Genomic DNA, 26,216 nt, shown 5'->3' with positions numbered 1-26,216 from the left:
CGCGTGCAAGTCCTGCGTATGGATTAGATTAGCGAGCTGTGGGGAGGGGAGCCCAGATTCAGCTCACTTTTAACTTTATTCAGATGAACTCTTGACTTTTAGACGAGTATGAGGAGAGACTTGTTGAACTCTTTAGCTGAGCATCCTCTTAGGATCTGTTTGGGAGAACCGGCTCCAAGGGTCTGCTGCAGCCCTTCTGAGGCTTTGTTGTGCAACAGCGCGGCATGCATGCAAGCCATCACAAACCTTCATTCCTCCACTGTTCGTGCTGTAATGTCAGTTCTCAGGGGGAAACAAACAGTTAGTTCCTCTCACCATGTTTTGCTTTAATACATCGCAGTCTCCCAGGAGACTGATAGTGTTTAAATTGTTCAGACATGTCAAAGCTGTGAATGTTGAACAAATCTGTGTCTATTTTATAAAGCCATGATTCAACACTGAAAGATGGAACATTTAATGATGCTGGGTTTGTGAACACTAGAAAACTTTTATTTTCTGTGGATTGTTTTTAGAGGACTTGTGCAGTTTCCCATGTATCCGCTGGACAGGAATTTATTAGAAACAATATGTTTGCTTTGGGAAGTTTCAGATCAGCACTCAAACATAACAAAATTCCCTCATACAGAAGTTTTTGTATCCTTTAGTGGTCCCACACAAGCTGTACTACTCAAAACTGCCCTCATCATTTCCGGTGGTGCGGCTTTGTTTGCTCTGTTGGGGTACATATCCACAAACTATGTGAAAACATACAGATATTCACATGAAGTTAAAAAAAGACAAGCTCTATCCATATGCATATTTAACATTGAGGATACATGAGCCCAAACACACCCAGATAATGAATGCAAGTCTTGCATGTGCATGTTCAGCTGGACTCAAACTGTTCTGCCCATTCTCCCCATTTTCCACTCAGAGGTAATGGAGAAGCAAATCCACAAAACAAGACAAAAAACAGAAAACCGTGTGCTTTTCATTTAATAAATAAGAAAATGAAAGTACTACACTGTGTACTACACTCACAAAATAAAAAGGGGCAGATGCCCAGTGCACCCATTGCACCAATTCGCTGCCACCTGAACTAATTTGTCAGATTGAGTTGGGGAGATTTGTCCAGCTCTTTGTAGCAATTCAGCACGCCCAACAATATTGTTGGATTAATTGTTTCTTGTATTTTAACAAATGAATTGCAGGAGGAGAAGGGGGAAAAAAACAAAAATTATGCACTGCCTTTAGCACTTCATGGCAATGCCTGTGTCCAATCAGATTTAGCAGTCTGACTGGCACTTATCTATGACGTCTCCTACTGTTTTATTTTGTGCTTGTGTTGTTTTCACTCTCAGATGTAAGTCGCTTTGGAGAAAAACATCTGCTAAATGACTGTAGAACAGTAGAATAGAATAAAATAATGGAGTAGCCATTAGCGTTATAGCTATGTACTACACATAAGGGACAAATTGAAAAAAAAAAAAAAAAAGAATTAATCTATTTATAAATTAATATAAATTTATATAAACTCCTATGACATGCTTGTATACTGAAAATATGACAGTAATCTAATTAAGAGGGCTTATCAAACAGTTGTTATAGCGCCGCTTTTCTTGTTAAAATATTAAGTGTTTTATCAGTTATAACTAACTGTATGAATGATAAATGAGACTCGTCAATGTAAAGGTAAAAGTCCATTATGGAAAACTGTGGCCTATTAGCAATGATGCTGCACAGCTCAGACTTTGAGTTGTAACAATAAAAAATGGAGAAAGATAAAAGAAGTCAAACACGCACAAAAAAAAGTTTGATTTCACATGATTTCACATGATGGTTGTCCATAAAACTTTCCTCTGGTCCTCGAAATTCCAAGATCTGATCTTGTGACAGGTTTGTGATAAAATGCAGCTGTAAGGAAAACAACTCTTATTCAGTTTGATCAAATTTATACACCTCAGCAAAATCTGGCATGTGTCCCATCGGTGAGGGCCAGGGGGAGGGTTGGATGAAAAATAAAGCACATTGTGTAATGTCAGCACACATTTTCAAGTAACACAAACTGACCAGGTGTTGAAATGCCTTTAGATGTACTTCTGGTGCTGTTTTCACTTATGCTGATATGGAGAGTGACAAGTCAGATTCCCAAAGGTCTGAAAGAACAAAGTGGTCAAGTCAAGATGCACACACACTTTAACACACTGAGCTGTTTTTGATTCACTCTCGTTTAACATTGTCATCCCAAAGGCATTCATACATCATGTATATTTATTTAAAAGTCTATATACATAGACAGCTATTTTCCACTAAACTGCATACAAGTGGACATACACACTAAACAGACACATGCGCCAGTCCATATACTAAGCAAATTCATATGGTTATCCCATTGTCCTTCCTGCCAAGTTGGAACCAGGCTAGAATAGCTTCTGCAGTGCTCAGAGTCAAAACATATTTTTCTGCAGGGTTCTGACGGAAGAAGGCCATCCGGGTAAAACCAAAATGTACCTGTACGTTGGCTGAACTCTTACTGCCCCCATTAGGGCTGCTATAATAATTGGCCAACAGCTGTCCTCATCCTGACAGTCTAGTGTCAATAAAAACAGTTTCTGTTTTTTAAAGGAGATAATTGACACAGAACAAACAACCAAAACTTCCATCAACACCTGCTTCAGCTAAAGTGATTAGGCTGTGGTTTATTTTACCATTCCAGGTCTGATAGGAAAACATCTGAATGGATGTTAACAGGTCAAATGAAGGAAATTAGGGGCCCTTGCAGCAAATGACCAAGAATCTTATTGTTTTTGTTTTAAACCTTCAACAATAACAGCTACATCTAATAATCTAATGTAGTCTTCAAATAGATCTCTGTCTTTCCTAAATTAATCTTCTGGTTCTAAAAGAATCAACTTTGTACAAATAAAATGATTCATTTTTGATCAAACGGTATACTGTGCAGACATGTTCACTCTTTTTAAAAAAAAAAAAAAAGCAAAACAGAAATGCTCTCAGGGTCCTTGAATCAAACTACATAAGTTGTTCTCCATGGACAAACTGGAGTATAGTTTGGAAAAATGTACTTAGCATGCTATAATGCCTTGGGATGAAATTACATCTTGTTTGCCTATATTCTTTAAAAAAAAAAAAATGTTATAAGTGTTGGATCTCTATATTGCTGGCGCTGAGAAGTACCTCAGCTGTGATAAGCATAGTTAGCTTCAAGCTAAATGGATTAAGGTTAGAGTTTGCCCAAGGACACTTCAACATAGTTACTTTGGAAGCCATGTTTCCAACCACCAACCCTCTGATTGGCCAAATACCTTCTTCCACAGCTACACCCAACCGAATCAACTCAGAAAATGGTCTTGGAAGAACAAATATCAATACATTTTGAGCTGTAAAGGGGCATGACGTTGCACTCAAACTGGCCAGTTTGAGGTTATTCCTCCAATAAGCACCCATCGAACCTTATAGCAATAAAAACAAATCCAGAAACAGACAATCACAAATATCACAGGACGTCACAGCCGAGAGGTGCAATCAGAAAATAGTGATTTTAGTGAATAGTGAAAGAGAGTGAAAACGGGCCAGCCAGCAGTTTTTGGAATTATTCAGTCAGTGTATGTGAGTGTGAGTGTGTCGACTTCCAAAAAAGAAAATAAAAGCTTGGGATTCACTGAGATAGAGTCTTAGCTGTTTCACTGTGTTTTATTAATCTGTACAGAGTTTACAGCCCTTTATTTTTAGTAAAAAAAAAAAAAACCAAAAAACAACCACCCATCACCAGCATGCCTAAGTTGTTGCAAATCACGAGTGATCTGAAATTATATGTACACATTTAAAGGTTTACTCAGTGAAAATTTACAGATCACCCAGCAGTGTCTTCCTATGTTTCACAGACCTGTCTGACATTTATGAATGTGTTAGTGTTCCAACACACGCGACTCTAGTGGATCAGTGATTATAAGGCTTCTTTAGCATTTCACGAAGAGCTGATGTGCTGAGTGTTTCATTCCAAGCAGGTGTGTTGGACCAGAAAAATGCAGCATAGATTGGCCTGAGGACCAGGATAAAGAAACACTGACCTTCTTCTTACACCGTTAATGGGTCCCACAAATGTTAGAAGTTTATACAACATGAGCGGCAGCACTTATTTAAACATTCTTACCACAAATCAGGTTCATGAGTTAGTACATAAATTTTGATAATAGCCTTAAAATGAGGAAAAAAGACCCACCTTCTGCCAGTGCTGTCACTTACATTCACTGGATACGAAATGCCACGTTTGAACTGTATGTTATGTCAGTAAGATGAATTAAACCGTGAGAATCCCTTTTTATCTGAAACACTACATGTCCAACCTTTCTTATTTCTTTAAGTTGTTAACCCAAATTCACAAAATGATGAGTTTTACATATTTTGACCTTCTAAAGTCCCCATTAATCATCGTGAGTGGTGTCATTTATTCCAGAATTTGCTTCTTCCCCCTCCTCCAAGAGTCAACCTTGCTGTGATTGGTCAGCTCCAGTGGTCTGATCAGGCACCAGCCACCGTTCCACATCAGCTCTGATGAGATTTAGGAGCGATTGCACACAAAATTAGTACATTTCCCTGAATACAGGCAGACTGAATAATACATTTTAATTACCTTTCTAGGAAATTACAAACTGAAGTATCTTTAAGAAGACCTTGAAAAGTAACTTTTATCATTGTTGAGGAAAATGCTGAGGTACAGAGAACATAAAGAGCAACATCAACAGACAAAAAAGGAAAATGTTTTATGCTGTATGATTTCATTGCTTTGTGTTTTTTGAGGCGTGAGGTCAGCCGTGTATGTGTTAAAGAGCAGGGTCCCAACAGGATTCACTGTTGGTTAAGTTCAAATAAATTACAACAATTTTCCATGTGGAGGTCAGAGGCCAGAGACAGTGTTTGGGTCTTTATCACTCCTGCTTGTAGCAACATGTTTAGCTGATTCAGTTTGCAAAAAATTGTTTCAAGTGGGAACTGATCAATGGCTACGTTTACATGGAAGTTTTAATTCCTCTTTAATTCTGAATGAAAGTTAATTCCGCTTTAAACAGACAAAAAAAGACCATGTAAACAGCTAATTCCTAATGCTAAAGTTAATTTGGAATTAAACTTAATCCCGAAGTAAATGGCTGGTTTATTTGCATTTTAAATCTGAACTGATTACTGACCACATTAAGTTAATTCCTATCATTCTGCGCATGCTTGTGTTCCATCCCAAAGACATCCCGATGACGCACATTTTCCACATATTGTTTTGCCCCCTGTCTTCAGTAGTCTATCTTCCTTCTCCTTCTCATTTGCTGAAAAAGTGAAGTAGTATGCTCTTGTTGAGCTGGTACTTCAAAATTATAATCAAAATAGTGGCAAAACTTGTACTTATTATGTAGTTTTCCAAGTTATGACCGAAAGTTGAGAAGCACAAAGCGAAATTTGTTTATTTCTGGTAGACATCAATACGTTATGCCTGAACCCTCCCCTACCCACTGCTCTACAGCGGATTTAGGTAAGGACATGTTTCATGTAAACCTCTATTCTGAATAATTTTTTCCATGTAAACTCGTAGGAGAATACTGTTAATTCGGAATGATTTAATGCCAAATTATTAATTCCAATTTAAGAAAAACATCTTGAAATCTTATCTGCTGGGAAAGTTCCGTGAATTAGATCATATCACCAGCTTGTGATGCTCTGAAGTGTATAATGTAGCAAATAGCTATCTACATTAAAGAACACTCTTAGGGAAAGATCATTCAGAACAGTGTTATTAAGCCATGTTCAGAGAGATCAATGTTAGTTGTAATGTTTCTCAATGAAAAATAAAAGCAGTTAGTGGAGGAGAGTTTGGCAAGGCAAATACATCACAAGTCAAACTGCTGGATGTCGTGTCAAATTAAAGACGCAATACTTTGAATGTCACAGGTTGAGAATAGATAATGTCAGCTTGTCCTTCTGGGACATGCATTGATGTCTGGATGGGGGTCTTACTCCCTCCGATGCCGTGCCTGCTCTTCTTTGGAGAGGCCAGGCTGGGGAGGGTTGCGGCTGGTGTAGAACCCAGAGTGCACTAATCTATTTCCTGCACTTGTTATGGTTTCTCTAGCAAGACCTTGGAACATTCCAGCAGTCGAGCATGGTGTTGGGGTGTCTCTGCTTGGGACCAGCTGTGTCAGCATAGACGGGACTTGGTTCAGTCCTGTGGGTCTTTGTGGGCAAACAGCAACCCCCGGTTTAATAAAGACACTTCACCTACCACCTCATCCATCCTGGTTTCAACACGGATTCAAACCTGGTTATATGAACATGACTTGTCATGCAATGACACATTTAATACATGCTGTCATTTGATACTTTGCAGGGTGTTTGTCACCATGATTAGGATTTTTCTGCACTTTGCTGTGGTTTGTTCTTTTCCAGAGTTGAATTGTGGGAATCTCAGATTCTTCTGAGTAGTTCTGTCCTAAAGTTTAATGGAAGGTTTTGATCACTTACTTTAGAGACATGCAAAATCCCCCTTCTCACAATCTGCCATACCACACTCAGAACTTTCCTTTGGCCTCAGAGCTTCACTGTCAGTGTAGTATTACAAACACTTATTATTCATTTGGGTAAGCACTTGTCAGGTTTTCCTTTGTTTGTACTTCTCTTTTTGATGCCAGTTTCTGTAGATTCTTTCAGATCATTAATTGTCTTTAATTTGTTATAAATGGATCAAATTACAGAGTTGTTCCTTTCAGCTTTGCAGACCTGACAGTGATAATATTTCTAGTTGCAGCTCGCAAGTGCAAGTTGCATTTTTTCATCATGACATGCTGAAATTGAGGCAGAAAAAGCATATATAGGCAAATTTATTGTGGATATCTGCAGAATAAATAGTAATGCTGCTCCTTAAGAATTATAATGTGTACATTTAGTCTTTATATTCTTCTGCTGTAACCTAAAATGGTATAGACCAGGTTAAAGCACCTCGCAGTGACCTTTTGTGTAGTGAGCAGTGAATCCAGATGCAGAAGTGAAAACCTGATCCAAGCATTTATCAGGTTAACACCTGTTGCAGAGAAGACACAGGGATGGGAAATCATTCATGGAAGTCACCTGTTAGAACGAGGCAAGCTAGGCAATAAAACGCTGGTTTTCCTTCAAGGACCTCACTTGTAAAAAAAAAATCAGGAAGTCGAGACTGGTGTATTTAAGGCTTGCTCAGACATCACAGATGGCACATGTTTAATCCTTTATAGTTGAAGTGCAAACCGAGATCAGATATTAGTAAAAAAAACACAGTGTGGCCATAATTCCAGCAATTTTCTTCGTACATAGTGACCGTAATCACATCCTGTTTCTTTCACACCTGCTCTTGGTTATTTGTAATTTGCTACTTCTCACCTGCTGCTTATTGTATAATTACTGATGATTAAGAGTTAACCGTGGTATTTGTTGTTGTTGTTGTTGTTGTTGTACTTTATTCTATTTAGATTTGCATGCATGGGATTTTATTCTACTGTTCTTTTTTTTAATCCCACGTTGGATCTTAAATAATTTAGGGTTTTGTGCTAAAAAATTTATACACCCACAAGCTTTGCAACTTTTTTACTAAAACCCTCAGGGGGCCTTCAAAACTTCTCAAAGTCCACTAAAAAAAAGTAAATGAAAGTTACAGTGGTGACAAGAGGACAAAGATGAGGGCCAAGTGTGTGTGTGTGTTTGTGAGTGAAAACAAGAAAACATAGGCAGACAGTGCAAATTTCATTTCCCAAGGTGACAGCCAAGAACAGTGAAGTAGCTATATGGTGACTGAAAAACTAAAGTCAGATGTCTGCCAGTGGCTTTAAATCTCAGTTTCTCTTGTCACACTTGTTCTTATTTTTTCAGTAGATTTAATCTACATCTCTTTGTTGAATGTAAACAAAAAGATGATGAACAGACCAGGGATGAGGGGTTTGGTTTAGGGAAAATCTTTCACTACTAGAAGAGAGATAACATACATCCAAAATAAATAGTTAGGTAAGGGTGCACCGGACCGGACAAAGTCTTATTTTATCCCGGGCGATGGGAAAGGAGGAGAGAGGAAGTGGGAGAAGGTGGAGAAGAAGCAGCTGCTTGAAAGTTAAGAGCATGAAGTAGATGGATGGGTTAGGAGGAGTGTGAGAGGAGTCCTTTGTGAGGAGATAAGGATTTAACTGTGTGATGGTGTTACATGATAAAGATGAGGGAGATTTGATTGTATAAGATCTAGCTGGAAGTGTTTATATAGAGCGCAAACTACACACCTTTATGATGAAGAACATGCACACATTGAAAAATAAATAATTAGCTTTTGGCTGCAACTTTTTTGTCTTCACTCCTAAATGTGAAGAGTGTCTTATCTCTGACATAACCAATCCTTTCAGCCTGGAATTCACTGATCCATGTGAATGTGAACACTGGCAGTCAAAAGAACAGATGACTGCCAAGCGCGGAAATAATTTTATGAACAAAATCTTTTTTTCTTTCGCCACAAATTTTCCAGCCATATTGTATCCAGACATTTGCAGTGAGTCAGTTTACACATGTACTGGATGGAATAGATAAAGTAGAGAAATTAAACTTAAAGCTTCTCTGTACTTTGCAATTTTATTTTTTCCAGTTGATGTTATATTTAGTTTAAAATTTAATTTGCAAAACATGCGGTTATTAATGAATGGCATATCTGGTGTCTTCTGCAGTGATATTTGGAGTTTAAATGGCAGCAGTAGGGAAGCCAAGGCCTGCCTGTTTCCAGCAGTTGCACTTAAGTAATCTCGGTGTATCATCTGTTGCTTTCAGGCCTTTTGGAAGATAAAATCCATCCATCCCTTGTCTATAACTGCTTTTTCCAAAGCAGGGTCATGGCGAGCTGGAACATATCCCAGCTGTTATCAGGTGAGAAGCAGGGCATACCCCGGACAGGCCACCAGACCACCACAGGGACAGCACGGAAGATAAAACCTGTCAGTTGTTCCTGAGTTATACCTACAGGACATGCCTGGTAAACCTTTAAAAGGAGGATCTAATGAGGCATTTTATCACAAACCACCATGCTCAAACCACCTCCAAACCTGCTAGCATTTAGAGAAAACTTGTTTCAGTTGTATTTGCAGTTTTCTTCATCATTCATCTCAAGATGACCGTAAGGCACGGTTACTCAATCCTGCTCCTCGAGGGCTGGTGTCCTGCAGGTTTTTCCAAGTGTCCCCACTGCAACACACCTGATTCAAATCAACATGTATATAGTAGACATGTGCAGAGCTTGTGTCAGGCGTGTTCCAGCAGGGACACTTGGAAAACCTGCAGGACACCAGCCCTCGAGGAGCAGAATTGAGTATCTCTGCCAGTGATGTGGAGATGGCTGGTAAATATATTGATTATTGAATCCACTGCTTCAAGAAGACTTTACGGTGAACACGACTGTAGAAGGTGGAGCCAACTCACAGTCAGTAAATGTAATGTTGAGCAGCTAACAATGCTAATGCTAAATTAGACGTTGTACCTCACTGAGAAAATCTGGCAGTTTCTCTAAAATAATGCCCACATTGATGAAGCCTGCCCTATTGCTGAACAGTGATCACTCTGCGTGTACAGTAGCATAACAGTGCACAGAAGACTTTCTTTTTCTAGACTTCAAAATCGTTACAAATCACATCTCTTTTAAACTATTAACAAGGACCACTGAACATCTGTGGGAGTGTAAGAATCTTGTCCACTGAGCTGCAACCTCTTGAATCTGATCCATGATTAAAGCCTGAAACCTACTCTGTAGTACCCCAATATGGTATTTACCAGCAAGGTTGTGAAGTGAGAAACTTTTGGACTGCTTTATTGACTTTAGCCCGTATTAGCTTAGAACCCTCGACTGATTCAATGCATGCTTTTATTAACCAGGTATTGCCTCTGTGTGTGTGTTGTATGTGTTTATCCATAAGGATAAATCTCCTAAGTACATCAGATGGAAAAACGTGAGGCATTCATAAGTGACTGTTGGCGAATAGCAGTGCATATTAATCATTATTTTTTGGTTTAATATTATTGATACGACTTTTACTGATGGAAAACATCCTTATTTGTTCATCTTTTTCCTGTCTGGTGTGTGCTCTTACCTTTCAAATCAGATGGCTGCAGTTTTTGAAGGATATATAGGAGGCCTGGCAATGCTTCACAAGGCTTAAACAGTAATTTCACAGTTTGGATTTGGCCTTTTGTGGTTACTTGATCAGCATTGACGTGTAGAATGTGTGCAGCGCTACTTCAAATAATCTAAAGATGTCTTAAGCAGAAGGTTGAGAACAAAGATGGTTTTAACATCACTTTCAGTTACAAGAGATCCTGTAAACCTTTGTCCAAACTTTCCACCCCTTCCTGTTCCTGTTATATCTTCGTTGAGTTGAATAAAACAGCAGTAACATGACTCCAGGCGCCGAATGCGAAGAGCAGGCATCGACCGATGCTGCTTTTGCCAGATGAGCACATGTGCTCGTAATTAGCTGCTATTTTAAATCTTGTTTGTGATCCTCAGAGTGTCAGCGACTTTTCTGACTCACCTTTAAAAAGTGAGTAAAAGCAGCCATGTTCCTCCTGCTCGCATAATAACCTCAGTGTCCTTGATGTGACCTGCATGCAGATGTCAGAGAAGGGTTTCTGGAATTCAGTAAGGCCTCTTTTGAGTGCTTTTAAAATAAGGTGGTTGAGTCATTGATTTTGTAAGTAAATGAAAGAAAAGCATAACAAAGAGACTTTCCAAGACACCTGCGGTCCTTTAAAACGTCCTGTTATAAAAGTAATCATGATTTGGCATGATTCTTCAGGGAACTTGCTTGTATATGACATGTTATATGTGCATTCCCTCTTGTTGTATGTGTTGCTCTGTGCATGTATGACTTCAGTTTTACAAAAGCACATCTCACTTTTGTTGTATAACCGAAACTTTTATGTCTGAAAGTCTCTTGTGTCAACTAACACCAAGATTTCTCCAACACCTCCAGCAGCAGAACACACAGGCACACTTTTACAATGATTTGGGGCATTCTGATTTTTCCTGTTTTAATATAAGCAATAAAACCTCCTAAATCTGCTATTCACAGTCCAAGATGTTAATGAAAGGAAGAAAAAAAGTGACTCCGAGGGTTGCCAAGATCAACCCACAGCTTCCTGGTTCGCAAAATGGAGTTGAAGCAGAGAGGAGAAGCAGTCGATTCCAAAAAGCTGTCAGCTGAATAATGGCTGTCACATTTTCCGTGTGCTTGAGACGAAGATGAAAATAGATGAAATGCATTAAATTCATTTTTTGGCACATTTCCACAGCTATCACACGTTTAAGTAAATTTAGACATTATGGATGTGTAATAGATGTTACCGTCTACAGGACACCTCTGTTGTTGCACAGATCACATACCTGACACCACTGTGTACAATCTGAGGTAAAGCGGTTCTTAATGTTGTGTTTATAGTCTGTATTCCATGACTCCATATGTTCAGTGCTTCCAACTTTCCATTTATGGTAGCACATTTTTTTACAGTAAGGCTTTAACAGCAATTGCTGCTAATGTGGTAGTTAGTAATCAGAGGTCCAACTTCTTTAAAAGATTTGGAGAGGTTTTGGCTCAGGTCCCTTAAAAGAGCCAGTTTTCCCAAATGGCTCTTCCTTTAGTATGATTTGGAGCCCTGTGTTTCAGCCAAAGGATTTGTTTTTATAGACGCTTATTTTTTTTTAACATTTTGTTTGTTACAAAAACACTCCACAGTTACTATTGGTTAACATTTTAATCACACCTCTAAATAAACAACTGAACCAAAGCTAGTGCCAGAATGATTCAAATCAATTATTATTACAGTATTCGGCTGGGAAAGATTGGGTCCTGGTGTTAATGTTGATGTTATTTTGACAATCAATAATAGGGCTGTGACGATATGCTTTTGTCCCTATTCGATTCAATTCCGATTTTTTGGGTGCCGATTTGATTGCGATTCTCACAATTGTTTGATATTGCTGATTTTTGTAGATTAAAAGCAAAAAAAAAAAAAAAAAGTGTAAAACTTCTTTTTGCTCGTCATTTTTCTTGATTTCAATGAGGAAAAAACAACACAGTAGCCAGATCATCATTCCGCTGTTATAATGCCCAAGATGACAAGTGAAAAGATCAATAAAAACTATAAAAATGAAAATTTTTTATGATAGATTATTTTTATATATTAAAAAAACGATATTTTAACAAAAAAAGATTTTAAAAATTGTAAAGCAAAACATCTTGATGTTAGATTTTTCAATTCAATTTTCCCACCGTTAGTCAATAACATTAAACCTTATTGCCTTATTACCAGCTCTTTCCTGTCATAATTGCTACATTCTGGTCTTTGGACAACTGTTCTTATTCATGAAGTCACAAATATAGAAATGTTTGACAACTGGTAATAAACATGTTTAACATCATGCTTAACAACTTACAAGTCTGTTTTGTTCACACTACATGTTTCATTTGTTTGTGAGATTACATTCTAGTGCATTCACACAGCACAGGTGACATGCAAGGATTTGTCACATCGTCATTCACATCGTCAATGCTGTCACGTGATGCAACATATTTTGATGAGGACATTTTACCTGAAAATTGACTTAATCTCAATCATCAGGAAGACCACTTTCATTTTTAAAACATGCTTCTGCTTAAACAGACTTTAATCTCTTATTGATGTTGTGAAATTAGCTGCATTAAATTCAGCCTTTTTCAGACATAAGATCACAAAATTTTGCTTTAATTGAGATAAAATTGGTTTTTAAATATTTCTGTTAAAGCACAACAGAGCTATAAGAAAAGCTGATCTGTAGTTTTGTCACTGAATGGCAGAGATGTGGACCCAAATGCAGGACGAAGAGGAACAAAACAGGTGCAGAGTAGTGAATCTTGTTTTAATCAATCAGAAAAGCAATGGGGAGACTACAACAATGAACTGGCAAAAGAGAACTGAAACCAAGTGGTGTATATATAAATATGGATTAAATGAACAAAATGAAGTCAGGTGAACTGACAGGAAATGGAAAGCTAAACCAAATACACAAGGGAGGAAAACCTACAAAATAAAACAGGAAACCAGAACTAAAGAGTACACAAAAACTCCAAACCATAACAAGTTGGATGTTAATTGGTAACCAAATGTTGCTTTTTGAAGCGATATAATGCTTAGTTTGGCTTCAGACAATGCCTGAGAATTACAGATCAAGTTCCTTAATCCTTCACAAAGATTTTTCTCTCCAGCACTTCTTAATTACACTAAACAAACAGTTGTGTCGAGTAATTTAAGTCATTTTCGCATGTTGATTAATGCTTTCAGTAAGTGGTGTCACCTCTGTGTGATCCACAAACCAGATGTCAGACAGTTCCTCCTACTTTGGGATGCTTCATCGTGAGAGAAGCGTGCCACCATCGTGTCTGGGGTGCGTCTGTCTAAATGGCTTCCTCTTTATGAGCAGGATGTGTTGCCTTTCACACTGACATGTCACACACACGCATCTGACCGCTGATGTAGTGGGCCACCCAGAAGAAACTGAAAAAGCCATGATGCAGCATTAACAGATGGTATTTTCACCTCACAGAGGATCCTAACAGCCTTGTGCTCTTCTTTCTATCTGACCGGTTTTGGTAGTTGTTCAGCATTTGATGTTAGATTGTGTACTTGTTGAAAATGAACATTCTGTGTTTTGTTCCTAAAACCATATTAAGTACTAATATTTTTCAAATTCGCATGAAAGTCAAAGTGCATCAATTGTAGATGCATTTAGACTGAGCTCTGCAGGGGCTTCCACCACCTGACAACACACAGTCGTATTTTACAGCCCTCCATGTTCTCTCAAAGCGCCATTAAATGATTTAGTCTTTTATTACATGAAACCCTAAAATCACAAAGTGGTTTTTTCCAGTTAACCACAAATGACATTGGACGCAGTGAGCAGAGAATGTCAGAGTACGATAGAAACCATCAGTCCACACAGGTTGGTTGGTAAGGCAACATGTTCCCTTACTGGGTTTGGCTAAAGACCAGTCCAGATGGCAGAGTCTGTGGTGGATGTGGCCAATGTGGTGATGAGTTTGGCTGATAGGAGCATGGTCTGTAAAAGAACTGTCTCACGCAGATTTTTCCAACCAGATTCCTCATGGTTCCCAGATATCCACCTGGCTCTTTCAGTCCTCCGAGGTTTCCTCTAGCAGTAGCTCAGCAGAACAGGTTTGGTTCAGTATATTTGCACATTAAATGTTTTTCAGGACACAGAACATGACCGTACCTGTTCTTTTCATGCTTATTTGATGGACTTATAGGCATATCAAAGGGACAGTTAGGTTTTTTCAAAGATTTCTGAGATGTTGGGCTTCAAAATAATTCCAGTTAGTCTTTGTGGTTATAGTTAATAACCATATCTTTATTTTATGGCATAGAGGGCTGTTTTCAGTCTAAAATTCTTTGCTGAACATCATCATCAATGTGGTATTTTAATTAATTCACTTAGTTTGAGCATTGAGCTCATTTAGATATCATGGTAACTCACTTGTTCAGCTTTATGTTGGCTGCCAGTTGATTGTTATGAATGTTGTCTGTCCAATAAACTTCTACTTCTAATTCAATACTGCTGTTATTCCCTGTTCGGCTTGTCCCTCTGAAGGGGTGCAGGGGTCTTGTCCCAGAACAAATCATCCCATAGGTGAAATAGCACTTTTTACACTGCATGCCCTTCCTGACTCCTGATCCAGGCTTGGCACCGGCCCTCAGAGAACTATTGTGTCCCCTTCAGGAATCGAACCGCAGATTGGTTTACAAGACAAGCCTGAGCCACTGCGTCACTTCTCCAATTCAATACTGTAGGTCGCCTAATTGGAACAACCAGTGGTCAGAAGAGGAACTACATCTAAAGACACATCTGTTGTACTTCAAAATGCATCATGCAGCTTTCTTGTCTCTGAAAGATTCATTAACTTTTATCCAAGTAAGCAATGTTATCAGTATATCTTCTATCGTGAAATATTTACACAACTTTGGGGGCCCAGCTGTTTACATTTATACAGAGTACGTGCTTCTTTGTGTTTGTGCAGAAATTCAGAGAAAAAACAAATGTGATGTCACATCATATTCTGGTTTTGGTTTTAATATGGGGATTAAACTGGTTTAGCCTCCAGAAATTTTTTTTTTTTTTTCTTTTTGCAAACTTAATGCTGAGCAACAATAATGGTCAGAAATTACTGAAAAAAAGAAAAGTGAAAAAATATAGAGGCTTTGTGAAAAGACAGGCTTTAAAAGATGAATTTTTATCCCTTTCAGTTTTGCAGAGCACAAACTAAAGCCACAAGTAAGAAAAGGGCATCCCACAAATACAATTTAGTGGTTTATTATCCCAGCTGCTCATCAGAGAGAGAGAGAGAGAGAGAGAGAGAGAGAGAATGTCCTGTTATTTATTTTATTTCTGGTTTTCTCCAACTCGTGACATTTAGTTGTTTGTTTTTCTTTGAAGTGCTCGCCAGTGCTTCATCGACACTGGGGGTCTTTGTAGTGGGTTTCACATTTTGACTGGCACTTGAGGCGACCAGCAGGAGGGCTAGCCAGCGATGGATAACATCAATTGAAGGAGGTTTTACAGGAAGAAATTTCATTCAGGTCTTTGCAGGTGACACGCATCTAAAAAAGTGAAAATGCTGACTGAAAATAAATCACACAGTCTAAATGCTGAAAGTTAAGTGAGTGCTTAACTTTTTGAATGTTTCCTGCACCTGACTGTGGAATAACAGCCTTTGAGTCGTGTTTTTCTATGGATAAAATGTTTCTTGTGTTTTTCTTCCCCTTCTCGCATGGAATTACTTTCACCACACTTTTCTCTTTGCTGAAGGTGTTGTATTTCTTTCAGGGTTTTTAGCATGGGCAGCCCATCTAGTTTGGGATGCTGATGTGATGATCATTACCTTGTGAGCCACACACACACATGCACACACTAGAGAGCTGCAACATTTGGAGTGCCTAAGCTCTGATGTTTTGCTTTGTAACTAAAACCCAAGTCACTCTGTGGGCCCCAAATCCCCGAGCTGAGTAAGACCATTCCACCTCCCCACTCCTTTGTTGATGAAACTTCTGGAAAGACGACTTGTTTGTGTAACTGCAGCAAGAGCTGAGTCTGTGCAGAGCTGAGGTGGGGCCTTTAGATGCGTGGTAGTGTGGCAACGGGGGCATAAAAAGCCACGGATGCTGCTGCAGTCTGTCTGACTGCAGCTTATCTGAGAACCATCTTGAAAGCTTTTATTTCTCTAGCTATCTTTGCCATCGGACATCACTATGTTGGGATGAGGAATTTATTTGAAATGTGAAACTGTGTAGCCTCACTGTTCTTGCAGTTCTGTTGAGCATTTTGGCATCTTTAACTCATTTTTTAAAATTCATTTTAATTAGATTAACCAGAGATTAATCAGAGATTCCATTGTAGCCCACTGTGTTTACCCAGCATCAAATAAAAGTCAGGCAGAATTAGTTGCCTTAAACATGTGGCAGGTACAGAGCCTAATAGAGTCAAAACCTAAAGCTGAAAGGTCTTTATTATACTAATCTGTAGGAATTCTGCTCTATGTCTGTTATTTGTGTAAAAAGGTGACTTTTTGCCAATACTTTCACAGATGTTAACTATTTTCAACAGTTGCCAAGGGGACAATAAATGAATTAATTCAGCGGGACTGTGTTGATGTTCTGTGCTGAGGCATTTAGCAGTAACACCCCTAGTGCCGATGAAGCACTGGCCCTTTCATACTGAGACAACAAAACCAATATGTCCCAATCCTAAAATGCACCCAAGTCACTGCATGACAAAGGTTGTTGTACCTTTTTTATCATTAGTATTTCTATTAAGCAGCTATGTAAATTAAAAAAGTATTAATTCTTTCCATTCTAAGGTTTTATGTTATCCTGAGATGAGCAACAACATGATTTATTGCACTTGTTGAGCAAAAATTAAGGGGAAATGCAGAACTTCTTGAGCAAGAAGGTTTTGGTATCAAATTTCCACTGTGGCCTTTTAGTGTGGAGTTGGCATGTTCTCCCCATGCATGCATCCTTCTCCAACTTTCTTTACACTGTTAAAAAATCTGCAAGTCAGGGTAGATGGTGGGTCTAAATTAACCGATAAAACGACAGCATGAGTTTTGTCTTTTTTTTAATACCTTCGCTAAGAAGGTTATGCTTTTGCTCGTGCTCATCTCTCTGTTCTGAGAAAGAGTCCCGGTTTAGCTTAGATCCCATTAACTTTAGAGAGTGATGCGGAAGGAATTGTGGACACAGGAATTTTTAAAAGGTTTCTTCACAGTATGAGTGGAAATGAGCTACTTGGCAGAAGTCTGTGAGTGCTTTTCTAGTTTGTCTCTGTGTTGGCTTTTCAATAGAGTGACAACCTTTTCAGGCATTGCCACTTCTCACTCTACCCCATCTGTAAACCTGGACTGGGTAGAAATGTATGGATGGACCCCATTTAATAGCTTGTTCAAGCAGCAATAACTTTGAGGTAATTGTTTTCTGTCTGGCGTCATCAGTTTGTCTGCTGTCTTGTACCATGATGCCATACTTTGGTAAACAGATGAAGAGGTTATAATCCATCAAGATGTATTTTGAATTCAAAACCATTCTGAATCATCTTGTCTCCACCACTGTGTTGCTTTTTGTGCTGATATACTGTCTTTTGTTTTGTCAAACATTATTTGCTGCTTCATGACTAAACATCTCTTTGGTCGTCATTTGTCTAATAGACATTGTTCCAAAAGTCTTGTGGTTTGTTCAGATGGGACTTTAACAAACCTAAGCTGTGGTTCCTTCTGGGAAGCCTTCCAAGCATGCAGAACTTGTTCAGTCTTTTTTCTAAATGTACCATCAAGAACTTTAAAATTCAACGTGCAAACTGAGGCCGGTGGAGTATAAGATCTTTTTTTCTTTCCCTGAGCATTGTTTGATCTGACCTTGGGTTAAACTCCCACTTCTGGGAAGATTTGCAGCCATCCTGAGTGTAGCCATCTGTAATGTACAATGGTGCACTCTGAATAGATTGTAAATGGCTTTACTTCACATTGCTTCTGTATTTTAATTTAACCTCTGTTAAATTGGAATCCTGCGCATTTGGTTATCTGAGACTGAATTTACATTATTTTAAGAGCTGATAGGGACTAAATAATGTTTATATTAATTCATATTTTTACATGCCCTGATATTTCAAAACCTCAGAACTGACTTTTTCACTTTATTGTACTTCTATAGAAACCTGCCTTTAGATCAGAGAATACCAGAAAGTACAAACTTATGTAAGTAAGTGGGCTGTAAAGAAAAGTTTTCCCTCTCTCCCCTACAGCAACATGACAGAGAGGTCCTGGATGCTGTAATCTGGGTTGGTTTATAAATTGACAATGCCTTTTGTTGGATGTTATACAAAGCACGGTGCAAAATCTTCTGTCATAGAGGACTCACTTTTCTTCTTCATCCAGTTTTTGTGTGGAAGTTCTGGCACGTCACAGACCCTGAGAGATTCTTGGCTTGTGTTGGGTGAATATAAAAGACGGCTGGCTTTTGCAGTTCATCTATCTCTTTTTTCTCCCCACCGCTAGAAATTTAAGGGATTTTTTTTTCTTTCTCTCCTGTTTGTATTTTTCACATCATATTTTTACTACTAATTCATCTTTTTGTGACTGAACTTGGCCTGATTGTTGTAACTCCTCCTCTTTTAGCCTCATTTACTGACAGGCATTATGTCTGGCTGTTTCATGTGATGGATGCGTATGGTTTCCATCACTAAATGGAATAAAAGAAACAGAGCCTGAATAAGGCCACACATGGAGCTGAGATGGTGTTGGTTACCTACAAGGGCCCACAGTCATCTCACTGACTCGGACCCTTTGGCCTCAATCTTACACTTCCATTGGCAGGCACAGCCTTGTAAGGACGCTGTGGACATGTTGAGGGACGTAATACATTCTTTGTGATGTTAAACATTATAAGGGGGAATACTTCACATAGCCAGGACCACCCCTGTGAGAAGGATTTGTGCATCAACTGTGGATGGTGTTCATAATGAATGCTTAACATTTTTTCTTTGCACGTTCCTTTAACAAAAGTCCTCCCAAAAGGACTATTACAGGAGTTTTTTGTTTTTTTTTATTTGGACATGAAACTCAAATTTCTTCGCTGGAAAATTTCTTTGTTGTCTGACTACTTATAAATCTAATGCAAAAGTTAGGTTATTGCAAAGCTGATGCACTGTGGGAAATTTTTCAGAGTAAAATTGTCAACTGAACAATTAGCTAAACCAAGGAAGTAATTTAAAACGTTACAAACATAGCGCTCGACTTTCACCAAAGTCAGACAGAGTAGAGCCAAAATAGGGATTATACTTTAAAATTAAAGCTGCACCTGAAAAAGTCACTGCTTTATGACCACAAACAGTGAAAGTCATGGACCACTTACTCACACATACACACAATTACGCACTGAGGCACATGATTTGGTGCAGGCTGCCTCACCGTCCCGCTGAGAAAGTTGAGCTGTGTATGACTCATTCATTGGGCCATCATTTCCCTTTTGACTGTAAAACAACTTGGCCTAAATTACACTGTATCAGAGATCTTGTAAAACATCTTATTTCTGTTTGAATAATGAAGTACAGATGGCTTGAAAGATTACAGCTATTTAAAAAAATACAAACAACAGGAAACAAACATGAACAGTTTTGGCTCGTGTTGAAAAAAATCTGTGCGTTACACAATTTCAGCTGATTCATTGCTGGATTGGATGTGTCAAAACCATTAAACATGTCATTTTGAAGGAGTGGGATGTTTTATATTCACCTACTTTCAGTTAAAGCTCAAATTTTTACAGTCACAGTTAATTTAGGCTATCCCTTCATCAGAGTGAAATGTTGCCTTTTCACTTTTCTCAGTTATGGATACTAATAATCTTGATGTTTTTTTTAGCTAGAAGAACTAAATGTTCGACAATGTCACATACTGGCACTTGGTCAGGAACCCATTGCATCAGATTGGAATACAGAGAAGAGCCAAAATAGGGATTATACTTTAAAATTAAAGCTGCACCAAAAAAATATACTGCTTTATGAAAACAAACAATGGAAATAATGCAAAGTATCACTTTTGGCATTTAAGGTTTTCCAAAACGGTGATGTTTTGTGTCCCAAACTTAATCAACTACTTGTACTTGCTCTTCAAAGGTAGAAGTAAAAGGAATATCTAGGAAAAGAAAGTGAAAAAAAGCTGTGCTTGATAAGTTTAATGGCACCTTGTCAACATTGCAGACTGTCTTTTTTCCTGTTGCCAGTGCATTGCTTACGATCACAGAAGGCTAAACAGCTATGCATACTGGAGCTGTGGAGCTGTGGAGTTGCTCCTTGCGGGTTAAAAACTGCTGCAATGGGCGTAATGTGATTGTAAGTAATGTGATGAGATGGGAATGAGAATGTTTCATGACATTTTTATCAGAAATTTGCAGGAATATGTTGGGCAAATTGTTTCCTAACTGTAACCAAGGAATGTTTGTTCCATAAACGTACAAATCATGAAGAAAATATATAAACAAAACAAACAAACAAAAAGTATAGCTGCGATTTCCATGGTGACATATCATTAAAATATAATAGTCTCAGTCTGGAATCAAACCAGTCTGTACCTACGCCAGTTCAGAAAGATTATGAAATCCACCATCACACACACTTGGTCTCTGATAGCAAGGTTTTATTCATGCTGCATCAGTGCATTTTCTGCTTTCATCCTGAGACATTTAGCGAAGAATCACAAGAGCATGTTGAAGAAACTGATTTTGCCACGTGATTTATATTAAATGTAAAATACAACAAATTAATTGATTATCGTAATTCCCACTTACTGGATTGAATACACACTGAAATGGACATATGGATGTTAATAAATGTCAAAACCAGATCAGATGTCATAAAGTGCCAACAAGCCAAGTTTGCTTAATTCTTTCTTTCCTTTATTGATTTGAATTTTAACTAAAACAGCTGCATCATGCAGAAGTATTTCATTGTACCTGCACTCCTATCAAGGCTTTTAGTTCTTCATCCACTGTAGACATTTGTACTGAGCTCCTCTGTCCAGTTGGTGCCAAGTATAGTTCACTGATTGCCCTCCTGGATTAAATCTGCACTCGGCTTCCTGGAAAGTGTGTTTGGCAAAGCTGAGATCCAAATCACAGTTTGTGTGACCTCAGTTTGCAGTTTTGTGTTTTCATCTGTTACTATAGCATCTCTGCTGCTATTTACTGTAAATAAACGCAGCGTTTGAATTAACTCAGCCAATGTATCACCGAGGCCTCCCCAAGGTGTTAGTCAGGCATTTTAGGGGCCCAGCTTGAGATGAAAAAGATGATGTGTGAGTAATCCTTTGTTTTTGGAAATGAGGCTTGGAAACCATTTATTATCACCAGGAAACTGTGTGCATCCACAGGCTGGATATATTTTGAATGTAGATGTTTTACAAAGCAGACTTTGTTGAGCCAGAGCACATAATAAAGGGAATCCAGTGACATCTAAAAAAGCCACTGCTTTGAGCTGTTCTTGTTTTGGAAATCCCCTTGGGTTGAGAGCGTTGTTTTTGTTTTGTTGTTAGCCGTAAAAGTGTCGCCTTCAGCTTGTGGTCTGAACGTCCTGGATGGTTTTGTTTGTGTGGTTTCGGTAATTGTGATCATAGTCAGCCTCCACAGGCAAATGGGAAAGATGATGAATCAGAGTCCATTTTAGTGATGAGTTGCAAAACTACAGGAAACTTACTCTGATGTTTTCTTACAGTCAGAATATTAATTGCTTTTTTTATACCCTAAACCTAGCAGCTACTAGCATCACCAAATCATCTTCATTGTTAGTGGAACAGATTGTGTGAAAGAGACTGTGTGTGTGGAAAGGAGTTTTAGGTAGAGATCATTTTTATCTGGTAAGCTTAGAAACAACAAATTTAGAAGCATGGAGGGTTGTGATTCAGTCTGATTTTATTTATAATTCAAACACATTATTATGATGTATTTTTATCAACGCTTTTATCACTTTGGAACACACTGTTTAGCTTAGAAAGCACATAGTTTTAACTTGACACTGGGGCTTCTGTCATTTTGATATGTTGTCAAAACATATATTTTAGCTTATTGCTGATATGTTAATAAAAAGGAGGAAGTACAGAGTGTAGTACAAGTGTAAGGTAGATTTGACCAACCCCACATCCCCTGATGATCCACATGTCTAGACACATGGGGATCTTAAAGGAACATTGTAAAAACAGACAGGAAACACAGATAATTGAAACCACTTTTTAGAAGGCACCAGTATTATCCACAAGCCTCACTCACAAGTCTAGTTCAGTATCTGTCCTGTTTATGCAGGAAGTGAACAGCATGCAGGTCATGACCCGTGACAGAGCAGGACAACCAACCAGTGTGTCTAAGCCCAGGTCCGTGCAACAACGGCTCCTCCATCTGATCTCTTGATCTCTGTTTTCTCTGTGTTCGCAAAGAAATAAACGAATGAATAAGAAATTGAAATATTTCCTTTTAAGCTGTGAAGTCTGCCACGTTTTGCGAATCACATGCGTTGCAGCCAAATTTAAAAACTTTCATCTGTCCATGGAGCATCTGAAGATCACCACTCTGGCTAGTGGGATACAATAGTTTATGCCCTTACAAAGTGTTTTGGTATCATTTCACTGCAGCAGATTTGTAAACACTGTCAGCTTGTTTTCACTGGAACATCAACCTTAGACAGATTACTGTGATTACTGCATGCTGATGAACTGATATGCTTATTTCATTGTTGAAGTGTGCATGAGCTGACACATGAAAAGTGTCAGCAGTTATGCATCACTCAGAAATGCAATTATTTACTGCGTATTTTTCCAAAATACACTTTTCTGCTTACAGTCAAACCAGAAGCAGGTTGCTGTAATCACTCACTGGTGAACCCCACAGAAGTCCTCAACTCTTTAAAAGACACAGATGCTTCTTTAGGAATTCCAAAAAATCATCTGATTTTTATTTCATTACGATAAGTCCAATACACTGAAAACAGAACCAACGTAAAGGAATCGAGTTGGTAGCAAGAACATGAATCAGTTTTAACAAAAATGGACTAATTTTAACATGACTGGATCCATAGAAGTCCACCACCATCATCTATTCACACATCTAGGTTTTGTATATGCCTAAGCCAAGTCTGGGTACACCATTGACAGGTTTCCATTTCACTACTATCACAAAACTAAATTAGATTATTATGAAAAAGTACTTAAAGTGTAGAACAGAGATGTGAAATGCCATTCCCAGTGGCTCACTGTGCTGAAGCTTTTCCCTTCCCTGCTCCATTTCACCTCGCATGCCGTTAGGAAGATCAATGTCTCCTGACTCAGAAGAAGCAGAGGAACATCTGACATCTGCAGGGCAGTGGCCCTCAAGTACCACAATTTAACATCCCTGATGTAGCAGAATATTATTGGATGAGCATCATCCAATATAGATCCAGTAATCATCCTTATTTTATTGTCATCATCATTGGCTGTTTTTGCAACTGTTTAGTTGTTGTAGAACACCTCAGTCCACCTACAGTCTTATCTGGTATCTCACCTAATACATGACTCTCAGCTGGACCACGCCATGCTGTGGTTGTCTGCATCATACTGGCCAGAAAAGATCACTTCCTTTACATTTGTCCTAATGTTACCAATGATGGATTAAAGGTTTTATACACCCTCTAGCTGGAAACATGAGATTGTCTCTTAGGGCTCCTCGAAAGATCTATTACAAAACATGAAGTCCAGTTTAGTCCTTTACATTGCCTAAAAACTCAGATGGTTGGGTCCCTTTTGATGTGTAATTGCTCATAGTAAGTGTAGGGTATGAAGAAGTTGGAGTCTTTTTCTTTTGTTCACAGTTTAGGTATTCACTGATGCTTAATTGAAAAGATGGAAAAGAATAAACATTACATTTACTTAACAAGTTGCTGTCAGCTTATCTTTTCATTTGACATTCTAAGAATATGAAATATGACCAATGGTTGAAAATATGTGCAGCAGATGCTATTTCTAAATGTCTTTAAATCTGGACTGCACTGCACTGTAACTTAGTCGCCATGTCTGGATTCTTCTGCCTTTGCTGAGCATGTCAGGCTTTGAATAGAGTTTAATTCAGTAGCTGCGTTTCCATTACAGTTTTTGTTAATAAAAGTTATATTTGGAAGTTATGACAAAAAACAATTGCGATTTGCAGGTGTTTCCATTGAACAGTGTTTGGCGCATAAGTCTCAGTTCTCATAAAGGCTTGTCAACCGGATGAGAATTGTGGCCTATGCAAAGTTGCCACGTAGCGTTGTTTTGGGTTTTTTTTATGTGCTGCAGAAAATTTGCTACGACTTTTCAAAGCTTTTCTCCCTTATTGTCTTTTCTAAAACTCTGAAATTGGCTGTTGTTTGTTGCATACCGCACCATTTTTAAACAGAAATGAACTGGTCACGTCCCCCCACGTCATGTCCGGGGACACGTAAATGCAAAACAGGTGTCTCCATTACACTTTTGCAACATATTTTTATATCAAAACATCTGGAAAAACCCTCTTATGAAAGTGTAGCAACAATTTTTGCAAACTTTCAGTCTTTTTTTCGAAACGTAGGTGTTTCTGTTAGCTTTTTTTTTATTGCGATATTTAGTTTTTGTGCAATTCTAGGTGTAATGGAAACGCACCTTGTGTCTTCTCCGGGAACACACTGTGATTATTTTTCACCAGATGTAGCAGAGCTGGTATGTGGTGGTGTGGTCATTTGTGGAAGAATTGTTAAAAATCCTTTGCAGTGTCTTACAGGTCTTGCCCACTCTCCTTGCCGTAAATGTCACGCCTTGCCTCCCTTCCAGCTGGATTTGGTGTTTAACTCTCAGTGATCATTAACCGTCCCTGCACACCCATAAGTTATGTAGTTAACTCTGGCATCTAAACTCCCTGTAGGACTCAATCAGCAACATAGTTTAATGTATTTAAGCATGACCTCAACATATAAAATACATTTGAGCTGACGTCTTTGGAACGAAGCAGCTTGTGCATTTAACAGGTCGATGTATGAAGGTGACTGCCAGGCTCCTGTTAATCTGGATATGTTTTAGGTCGTGTTACCATGTTGAATGACAATATTAACTCAAGACTATATCTGAGAATGTAAAGGGAGTCTTGTTCCAGGTGCCTGAAAACCAAAAACATGCCCCTACACACGCTGCACTCCCAACCTCTCCACTCACAAAGACACACACTTCCTGGACTGAAAATGAAAGCCAGCTGTATTCCCGTTAGCCCTGTGGGTCTCGCCATTCATGTGTTATGAAAAATATCCTCATGAAGGAATATTCCATGAGTATCCTGAGGAGCTGAGGACCCTGCAGCTGTGATGCTGTTGGAGGACTGCTGAAAGCTAAAGATGCACAAAAGTAGGCTAAAGTTAGGATGTCCATGGTGACTGAAGAAAAAGACAGTTTGCTGAGTGAAGAGTGAGTTCAGGAAAACAAGCTTTTCACTAAGTGTAAACAAGTCCGTAGGGGGGATTGTTTTTGTGTCCCCTGCCCCTTCACCACCCGGACCCTGGGGATACTGCTGGTTTCTTTAATGTACACTCAAGGGCTGTTTGTCCAGATGTGGGTCTCCTGCAGTCCTTAGCTAACTCCAGACTCCATCAGCATGTTCACTTTAAACATTTAGGCTCTTATACAACAAATAACATAAAAATGTAATTAATCATGGCATTCTTTATTGTTTTCACACAGGGATCCAAGAGGGCACTCAGTGCACGAAGTGTAAAAATGAATGGGCTCTGAAGACCTCCATTGCTCTGCTCTATGTGCTGTGTACTCTCCTTACGATCACTGTTGCTGTACTGGGTTATAAAGGTAAGATAAGGTTACTTTTCTTTGAACTCTCAACAGCTCTTTTGTCTCTGCTTTCAATCTCACCCAGCATTTACAGCTAGAAAATTATGCACCTTGTTTCCTAAAATGTTCAAATGATTCCTTTGCTTTGTGTTGAAACAGCAACCATCCAAATCTATCATTACGTTTCTCTTGGTGCTGCCAAGTCTAAGTACACTGAGACCTCCCGTGTTTGTGTGAAACCTCCAGCTCCTCATCTCTGAAGTGGCCAAGTATGACAGG

The 26,216-nt window shown here is 38.7% G+C and overlaps 1 protein-coding gene across 2 annotated transcripts in view; it reads left to right on the top strand.

The window, feature by feature from the left end:
- LOC306770891 (collectin-12-like) overlaps window positions 1-26,216 on the top strand; it is a 43,549-nt gene that overhangs the window by 5,582 nt on the left and 11,751 nt on the right. For both annotated transcript variants that reach the window (XM_079259906.1, XM_079259905.1), the window contains exon 3: window positions 25,833-25,955. In XM_079259906.1, coding sequence (XP_079116032.1) covers window positions 25,833-25,955 — 123 coding nt within the window. The remainder of the gene's footprint in view (window positions 1-25,832; window positions 25,956-26,216) is intronic.

This window comes from Telmatherina bonti, assembly GCF_933228915.1.
Source record: "Telmatherina bonti genome assembly, chromosome: 20".
Lineage (NCBI taxonomy): Eukaryota > Metazoa > Chordata > Actinopteri > Atheriniformes > Telmatherinidae > Telmatherina > Telmatherina bonti.
The sequence above is the reverse complement of the archived record's forward strand: the minus strand, read 5'-3'. Positions and strand labels throughout refer to the sequence as shown.